The sequence below is a fragment of the Sparus aurata genome, chromosome 15, assembly GCF_900880675.1.
Source record: "Sparus aurata chromosome 15, fSpaAur1.1, whole genome shotgun sequence".
Taxonomy (NCBI): domain Eukaryota; kingdom Metazoa; phylum Chordata; class Actinopteri; order Spariformes; family Sparidae; genus Sparus; species Sparus aurata.
In genome coordinates this window covers 3,435,009-3,445,008 of record NC_044201.1, presented here as the reverse complement: position 1 = coordinate 3,445,008, position 10,000 = coordinate 3,435,009, and the positions used below count along the sequence as shown (strand labels likewise).

The window sequence follows — 10,000 nt, the reverse complement described above, 5'->3', positions numbered from 1 at the left end:
GACAAGATGAACTAGAGGGGTGACTACAAATGCACTAGATACAAAGTCACAAGGCCTGTTAGCTACTGTTAGGGTGTTTGCATGCCAGGTGAACATGCACTAAACAGCAATTTGAAAAACAGTGTTAAAATATATGCCAAACTAGGGAAAATGTTATACCTGGATACCTGGATCCCAAATCAAAAATATTTTTTTGTCTTTGCTAAAATAATGAAAAAGTTGAATACCAGAAATCATGACTTAGTTAATCTAAATAATCCACAGACCCTGTTGTTAGCAGTTTCATGTGGGGTAGCGTTTGGTGTTCTAAGTTCTAAGTTCTAATATATTTAAAAATTAAAAGTCATGCTCAAGCACCACAAGCTGAGTGCCATCTATTTCCATTAAATTTGAGAGAAGGCAAACATCACTATGGGCGATATCCCTAAAACTCTGAAACTCACACCAATACAGTCTAGATGGATAGACGGCACTACGGGTAAGGTCAATGATCTACACTGCTCAAAATTCGAGAGGGATATTTCAGTATTTAAGTGTTTACTTTATTGTGTTTTCTGACATATCAGAATTTTTATTATTCTGTTTTGTGAATATTTTTGGTCCCTAAGAATAATGGGACACATTTCATTTGTCTGTAGTATCCAAGTATACTACAGTAGTATCCAGTATTCAACTGTAGATACATACCTCATAATTAATAATCAGCACAAAGTCAAACACGGGTATTCCCACCATGCGCATTGATGACAGCCTCACACTTTTGGTTCATAATCCTCACTAGACATCAGATAATATTTTGCGGCATGGCGCTCCATTCTGCAACGTCAGCAATTCGCACTTCCCGGAGGTCACATGGTGGTGGGTCGATGCTTCAACTCGTCCCCGCAATGCTTTATGGGGTTCGTCGAGTGATTTTGCCAGTCATTCCACGTGAGGGACACCAGCCTGCTGGAGATGCATGATGACCACACGAGCATGATGGGTGGGTGTGGTGTCATCCATGGACATGAAGTTCGAGACATACTGGCACCACTGGGGGATGATGATGGGCTGGATGGTTTACTGCAGGTATGACTGACCCGCGACTGTTCCATTGACAAACACCGGATCAGTTTTCTGTCCATTGATTTTCCAGAACACAGTTGCACCCCCTCCTCAAGCTCAAGGATTGGGGACCATGTTGACCGCTGCATAGTGCTCACCTTTACATCTCCAAACGCACTGCTACCCATCATTCCAATGCAGGGTGATCCTGCTCATAACAGTGGACATCACTGACGACTACTGCTGGATGTCCAACCAGCATGTTGCCTGGCATTCAAGGGTGTCACATGTAATGGTTGTCTGCCGTTCAATAATAGTGGTGTTGCCTGTTCTGGATGGTCTGATCAGACACATTGGTTCCTCTGACAGTCCCCACATGTCTCTGGAGTTGTGTTGTTGTGGCATCCCGGTGGTGTAAGGCATAGGTCCTCAGATACTGTTCATCTTCCCCTAACTGTGACTCGTGGGGCACCACTGTGAGGCCTTTCACGCACTGAACCGGTGTTCCGACGTTGAGAGACCAGTCTGCTAATGGCACTCTGAGACACCTGTCCATTTGCAACTTCAATTTGCCTACTCCCAGACTGGATACAGGCCAAAGCCAGCGTCAGTTGACCATAAATATTTTATATGGCCACAGCAGCTTCCACTATATTTGTGTGAGTTTCGAGTTTGACCCTACAACTGAGCTGAAGCAATTTAACAAACAAACAAAGACATTTTTCATAACTCAGATACACATGACTCCCCATGAGTAAAATCATTGAAGCTACAAATATACTGTTGGGCAAAATATATGCACCCATATCCCAATATTTCTAACTAATTTGGAGGAGTGTACTTGCTTTTTTATGCATTTTATCTGGCCCGCTTCCATTTGTGCATTTTCGTCAGAAAAGTGCAAGATGCAATATGCACATGAACGATAGAAGCAGTGTAACTTCAGTATGGGGATGTGAAATGGTCAGGAGTCAGCTAGCACCTCAGCAGCAGCAGGGACAACAAAGGGATACTAAGCGTATGAGTGATATCTGGTGGTATCCTCCAGTGTCACACATTGTACAGTATATAGGCTAGTATGTGAACACCTATGTTCATGACGCAGTGCTGACACAAAATCTCAAGTTCAGAAACTTAACTGTGATCTGTGTTGACTTTTAATATGTTAACAAGTTAGCTAGGAGGGGCTTGGGGTCGCTTAAACAAAATCAGGTAGTGGGTCTTTGAGCAAATTGGGAGAGGTACCAACATGCTGGATTCAAGCCAGTTTCTGTAATGTGTAAGAGGAGCAATTGATCTTTTGTTCTCCTCACTTTTTGTATTGTTTTTCTCAGTTGAAACTCCACTTTTTGATGTATTTCAGCGAGTACAGACTCAGCGAGGATGCTAACCCAGATAGAGCCATGCAGGTGGGTTTTGAGCTGCTGCTGGCTAGGGTTGAGTGTTACCAGCTCCTGGAACTCCTTGACAAGGACCAGTCAGGACCACAGGTAAGATCATAAATCATCCAACCATGTTTTGCAATATTACAGTCCAATCGACAGCAGCTGATTATACCACAGACATAGGATATGGTCAAAGGTCACAGTTAAGTGGTCTTATTTCGTGACTTCCCTGTGATAGTTTTAATCTTGCATTGCAGAAGTGGCTGGAGCTTCTCCAGAGGAGAGTGCATGCTTCAAAACTAGAAGAACCCACAGAAAAGAAGACAGAGATTGTGCACAAGGAAGAGGAAGAGGAGGAGGAGGAGAAAGAAGAGGCAGATAGAGAAGAGGTAGGGCTGAGTGCAGAAGCCTGGTTGTGGAGAAGGAGGAGGAAATGAAGAAAAGGAGCTGACAGCAAAGCCTTGGGGCTAGCTTTAGAATTATTAGCTTTTCCAAGTATACACTGTTAATTACAATGTTTTTATTGATTTTCAATAAGAACATACAAAACACATTGACACATCCCACACTAGTTGCACAATGAGATGCAGGCAGACCTCGCTGCATACACACACATACAACAACAACAACAACAACAACAACAACAACAACAACAAAAATAAATAAAAAAATAAATATAATAAAATAAAATGAAATAAAATTGTCACACTCAATAGCCTTACGGATAAATATGATATATTGTTGCTTGAGAAAGTCCATTAAGGGTGCCCACACCTCTTCAAATTCTTGCGATTAACCCCTAATTACACAGGTTAGCTTTTCTAATGTAACACACATTGCCATCTCTCTAATTCAAGATTGTGTAGAAGATACTTGAGTCTCTCTCTAGGGGATAGAGCAACCTGCAGGAGGCCAACGTTGATCAGAGTCTTACACTTGGAGTTAACAGAAAAGCAATCTGAGTACATCCCTAAAATACAGTTTTGTTATGCAGGGTACCTGAATACCTGTGATTTTACTTAGAGTGCGGACAATCATTTTCCAAAAAGTTACCAGCTTAGGACATTCCCATACACAATGAATTAAAGTACCTTTCTCAGTCAAACATTTCACACATGTATCTGGAATGCCAGGGGACCATTTATTGAGTTTCTCAGGGGTTATGTATGTCCTCATTAACCACTTATGTTGTAGCAGTTTCATTTGAGTATTAATGGTTTATGATTGAGCTTTTAAACAAGCTGTCGCCCACTCAGCTTCTTCAATATCTTCCTTAATATCCAAACTTCATGCCCTCCTTCATGACTAGATTCCTCATCATGCGAAATAAGTGCTGCACATAGTGTAGAGATTTGCCGTTTCCCATTCATGTGTTTTAATACAATGTCCTCAAGGCAGGACAGCGGCGGCTTATGTGAAGCCTGGTGATGCTTTGATGAGATGAAGTGCTTAAGTGATGAAGTATTTAAAAAAGTGTTTTTTTGGAATTGGATGTTTCAAACAAAGGTCGTTAAATGTTAGTTAAGTGCCCTGAACATACAAGTCTCCAATTCTTTGCACCCCCCTGTCGGCCCAAACCTGAAAACCACCATCTGCCCTGCCAGGAGTAAACTGTGCATTATCCCAAATAGGTGAGAATTGAGAAATGGGGGGTGTATCACCAATATGTCCATGAGCTTTAAACCATATATCAATAGAGTTTTTAAGGAAGGGATTTGTTGTTTTTTTCTTTAAAGTTTTAAAATCTGCTGAATATAAATATAGGCTTTATGGCAGCTTAGATATTGATGCTTGTTCAATATAAACCCATGCTGGAGGAAAGTGTGTGACAAAATAGTACTGCGCAGCTGAGCAGCCCAGTAATACCACTGTAAACTGGGCATCTGTAATCCACCCCTATCATATGGCAAATACAATAATCTGAGTCTTATTCTTGGTTTTCTGTTGTTCCAGATAAACCTACAAAGTGCACTTTTGATTTCTTTAAAAAAGGATTTTGGCAGTGGCATTGGGAGTGATTGAAACAAATATAAGAATTTCGGCAAGATAGTCATCTTGATTATGTTGATCCAGCCAAACATTGATATTGGCATTGTTATCCATTTTCAAGTAAGTCCTGTATCTCTCTAATCAACGGCTCATAGTTTGCTTATACAATTGCATCAATTTGGAAGGTAATCTCAATTCCAAGATAGATAAAGCCCTACATCACATTAAAAAAAATGTGTACTTATAACTGGATTAGTTCTTTTGTCTTTGTTCAAGAAAAGTATAGAAGATTTTGCATTATTAATACTGTATCCAGAAAACGGACCAAATGTATTTATTAAAAGTAATAGTGTCTGGACACTGTTTGACAAGTTTGACAAAAAAGGATCACATCGTCTGCATACAACGATATCCTATGTTCATGATCTCCAGTTGTTATACCAGACAAATTGGCTTCAGCTCTAATGGACATGGCTAAAGGCTCAAAAGCCAAAATGAACAATAGTGGGGAGAGAGGACAGCCCTGACGGGTTGACCTCTCCTACGTTAACGGGCTTGATAAATTGTTATTTGTAATAATTCTATCCATTTCAGAAATTTTCCCCCAAGTCCATATCTTGGTAACAAGTTGAACAAATAAGGCCACTCGATTCTATCAAACACTTGTCTAGCATCTAGAGATAACAGCGCTATATCCCTGGTATTATTTTTAGAGTGGATTATGTTGAGGACCCTTCTAATGTTATGAAATCCCTGACAATTCTGGACGAACCCCCTTCTGATCACTATGTACCAAAGAAGGGATATATGGATCTAGCCTTTTAGCAAGAACTTTACTCAATATTTTTGTGTCTACTCCCATAAGACTAATAGGCCTGTACGAGGAGCAGTCAGTCGGCGTTTTCCAAGGTTTCAAAATAAGAATTATCGTAGTGAGTCTTAAAGTTGGTGGTAATATACCATTATTAAATGATTGATTAAACATATTCAAAAGTGAGGTCAACAACTGCTTTTGGAAGGTTTTATAAAACTCTATTGGCAGGCCATCAGTCCCTGGAGCTTTGCCTGAGTTGATACTTTTCATGGCCTGGAATAGCTCTTCCATCGTTATGTCCTTATCCAGGTCCTCATTGACATCCTCTGTGAGCATTTTAAACTGGAGCTGATTAAGAAAGGCATCTCTATAAGCGGGTGTGGGGGAGCATTCTGACCTGTACAGTGACTGAAAAAATTCCTTAAATGTGTTATTTATATCTTGAGGATCATTTAATATCTCCCCCGATTGAGTAGTTATGCCATTAATAGCTCTTTCAGATCGTATCTTTTTTATTCACCAAGCTAACAGTTTGCCAGTCTTTTCTCCCTGATCATAAAAAGTCTGGTTCAACCACAGTAAACTTTTATTTGCTGCTTTATCAGATGTTAATTTATTGTATTCCATTCTTAAAAGTAGTAACCGTTTTTGTTTTTCAGGGTCATCTTTATTATTTATATCTATCTATTTCCAAAGATTTTATTTGCTTCTCTAATTTATCAATTTCTGCTTTTTGTTTCTTGTTTTTAATACACGGTTTGAAAAAATTATTGTTTTTCCCATCAGAAGGCTTTTTTTTCTTTCGGGTTTCGGCTGTGGTCACACATTATGGCATAAAGTAATCAATCCCATGACATTCTTAATTTAATTATAAGCCGATTTTACGGAGGGTGATGATAGAGGGTTTGGGTAAGTCACTGCCTCACCGACAAGCACACAACGTGTTTGTTGCGAGAACTGGAAGCACACCTGTGTGTATTGATGTCCAAAGTGACTCCATGTTTAAAGTGAGTCGTACCTCCCAGCAGCTGTTTGAATGCACCATTTTAAGTGCATTCAAAGTGCATTCGTTTTAAGTTGTCCTGGCATTCATGCGGATGCCACTTGTCACACACCAGCCATCTAAACACGGTGTGGACAAAATACACCTCCTACACACCCAGCAGGTACAGGTCGCTCAGTGAAGTCTACTCTTCTCTCTTTTGGCACCTCTGTGGTGGAACAAACCGCCCACCAATGTCAGGACAGCAGTGACTCTCCATCTTCCGCAAAAGACTCAAGACTTATTTGCTCATAGGAAAAACTGCTTCTGTGTTATTGGCTTTGCTGGTGTTAACACTGGCTGACATGATTATATTCCATTTCTGCAAAGTCTGTTCAGCTAGATGCCACTACATATGACAAAATCTACTTTTAGAGGGTTCTGTAAAGGTAGAAGCATTTCATGTTCAGTCAGCTTCCTTGGGAGTGGGCATCTCCCAAGTGTGGATAGCATCACGAATGAGTGTACCTAAAATGACCTTGTTGTGGAATGTAATTGGCTGATCTGTGTCTGCTACACAGGAAACCTTCAGAGGTCTTATAACCATGCCTTGATGGGTCAGAGTGGCTCCAGGGGAACCTGCCCAATATTAAGTAGTTGGTTTAATGTAGTGGCTGATCTGTGTAGAATTGCATATCGAGAGGAGAAGTGAGATCCGAGCACAAGAGGTAACTCAAGACACATGTTAAAACACATTTAATGCCATGTGTGAGCTGATGGACCCACAGATGTGCACGGGATCACTCAGAACACCTCAGAGGGTGAGGAAGGAAGCCACCCAATTAGACTAAACCTAGTGTAAACAAAACTCAAACATTACCCTCTCTGTGAACAGTTGTGCCTAAATAACGTCAGACTGATTTTCATCAGTAATGCTGGCTGTGTAATGGTGTGATCACTTCCAGCCATAAGATAAGGTCCACCTTTCACTAGACTCAACACCCACCGGAGACTCTCGTTCTCTCTCTTCTTTAGCCCTCTCCTCTCTGTAACGTTTTGTTCGTAAAGTAAAGTACATTTCTCCTCCAGCTCCAGTTCACAGGCAGCTTTACAGAACATAAACACCTGACACTGGAGGTCACGTTTTTTGGATCACTGCTGCAGTCAGGTTGATGAAAGGGAGTAAAGATAAATTCACTTTTTAAACCCAAAGTAAGAAAGTACTCTCTGGGCTCTCCTTTTGTCAGTAACGGTCTCCAGATCAGAACAGAATCTGATGTAATGCTGTTAATGCCTCCAGAAGTTGTGGCTCTGCACTTGACTCTCTCCTCCAGAGCTGGCCAGTGCTGGGCAGCAGCTCTGCCCCCTTCTCTGCCCTACCCCCTCTTGTTTAAAATAAGTGGCCTATTGTGCATCTAATAGCCTTAAAATGTTTTTGGACCAATTAGGTATGTTGAACGCACGGACAACAAATCTTCACTTACCTGATGCACATCCAGGTAGTGGACCACTGTGAGAGGATGGATGACACCATAGACTGAGGAACAGGTTCACAAACATAACCCACAATAAACCAGCTGAAGGCTGTACTAAACTTGTCTCTTTTATTTCTCTAGGTACCTCAGTGTTTAGACAGCAGGCTTGCAGTGAAGCCCCTGCCCAAGCCTCGACGCTGCCACCTTAACAGTGTAGACCGGTCCATCATGGAGATGCAGATGACCTACCCTGACCTGGCCATCAGGGGCCGCCCTCTCCTACAAGACAAATCTCACAGAGCAAACGGCGTCAGGGGTAACAGTAAAGCTGTTCATACTGCTAGCACTAGTTATTCCAGTGATGACAGTAAAGCTGCTGAGATCCACAGAAGGGATATTATCAAAGACACCAAAGCTGTCGCTACAGCTACCTGCAGTAAGAATTATGGCAGCAAAGCTGCTGAAGTGTTTGGTGAGGATAACAGAAGCAGTGGTCAGACCTCCGTCCCAGGAGATGCCATCAGCAACAACTTCAGTAACATTGATGATGAGCCCGATCATCCTCAGGCCGTTTCCCTGCACATCACACTGAGAGCTGGATCCACTGCAGAGAAGAGGCTGAAGCCAGGAGACACTCAGCCCACAGCAGAACCTCCTGCCAGGAGGCAACAGCAGACCACAGCAGGTAACACATACACACACACACTCACAAACACAGCACAGTGTGTCAATCAAAATTGAACACAAACTAAATATAATATTATCATTATGACAACACAACCTACTGTTTTGTGAGATCAGTTTTGTTACCTGGTGTACTGATTTACAGTCTGGGCTGTGAATGTGAAACTCTTATTTAGCAGACCCACAAAATAAGAGAGTGATCAGCCCAGGGCCTCCTTCAATGAGCTCCATGGATGAGGAGCGGGAGCTGAGAGAGCTGGCAGAGAAGATGGGCCAGCTTCATGTGCACGAAGCCAAAGAGGAGTCAAAGAGAAAAAAAGAGAAAGAGCGAGGTGAGGAGAACACAAATAAAGAGAGAAGGAAGGACGAGAGAAAGGCAAGCACAGGGAGAGAGGCAGAGGAGCAGAACCTCAGGAGGCCAGTGACAGAGACAGGACCAGCGCCAAGCCATGCTGCCAGGAGATGCAGCAGATCCTCTCATTCTGATCCTGCAGTGGGGAAAGAGCAGAAGAAGCCCTCACCACTGACCGTCAGTACAGCAGACCGTCAGAGCTGCTGGGGAGGCAGCACAGGGCGGCAGGACGGAGAAGACACTGACAGAGCAGACGCAGGCAGAGGAGAGGAGGAGCAGCTGACACATGGTTATGTCATGCTGTAGTCGAGCATCACAAGAAAGAACAACGTGCTCCTAGGTTAATGTACCTGTTTTGAACTCAATGATAACAAAACTACTGAGTAAACCCATGCAAGCAAGTAGAGCTGCAATGATTCATTGATTAGTTGTACATTATTAAGTTAATCACTAACTATTTTGATTTGATGAATTGGTTTGAGTAATTTTTGATATTTGGGTTTTGGACAAAACGAGACTAGAGCCTGACCGTTATATATTTATTAGCCGATATTATCAGTTAATATTGTCTTTTCACAGATATTGGTATGGCCAATATACCCGATGATGATTAGAAATCATAATGCAGAAAAAGATGTTTTGGTTCATTTACATTACATTCCCAGTCAAGTTTACTGTTTTAGTGCACTGATGTCATGTTAGACAATAAGGTTTATTGCTAAATTGTAAAATATTCTGCCTCTGTGACATATCATTGTCACAAGTGTTTGATAACCACATTTTAAGGACAATTGCAAAAAATACATCTTTTTATTGAAGTAAAAAAATCTATTTTAGCTTTGGTTCCAAAAATGTAGCTCTAAACAAGACATTTGAGGAGATAATCTTTTATCATTCTATAATTTTATAGAACAAAAAACTCACAGATTTGATAGAGAAAATAATCGACATATTGATAGATAATGAAATTAATCATTAGTTGCAGCCCTATAAGCACAACCAATACTGTTTGAAACAGTCAGTTTAAATTAAGATTTAACAGTACACAAATAGAGATTTGAAAAAGCAGAACAACTTGATATGCTCCATTCTGCTGCTGCTTCACTGAAGGACGTGATGATTTTGGTTAAATTTACTATGAGGGGTCTGTGAATTGTTCTACTTGAAATTAACCTTTCTTGTCAATACTTTGAGAAGTTTAATTATCTGAGGGAAGTACCCACTGGATGAAGGCTATTGATTGTAATCGGTGATTCTGTGTTATTATGAATTATG

The 10,000-nt window shown here is 41.2% G+C and overlaps 1 protein-coding gene across 2 annotated transcripts in view; it reads left to right on the top strand.

Moving 5' to 3' along the window:
• LOC115596610 (DNA ligase 1) overlaps positions 1 to 10,000 on the top strand; it is a 12,056-nt gene that overhangs the window by 1,328 nt on the left and 728 nt on the right. The window contains exons 3-6 of one of the 2 annotated variants that reach the window (XM_030441838.1): positions 2,408 to 2,534; positions 2,687 to 2,818; positions 7,831 to 8,374; positions 8,553 to 10,000. The exon at positions 8,553 to 10,000 is cut by the window's right edge and continues 728 nt beyond it. In XM_030441838.1, the coding sequence (XP_030297698.1) occupies positions 2,408 to 2,534; positions 2,687 to 2,818; positions 7,831 to 8,374; positions 8,553 to 9,031 (1,282 nt within the window). In that variant the 3' untranslated portion in view covers positions 9,032 to 10,000. Of the gene's footprint in view, positions 1 to 2,407; positions 2,535 to 2,686; positions 2,819 to 7,830; positions 8,375 to 8,549 lie in introns of both variants that reach the window. The other variant, XM_030441837.1, reaches the window with a different exon arrangement.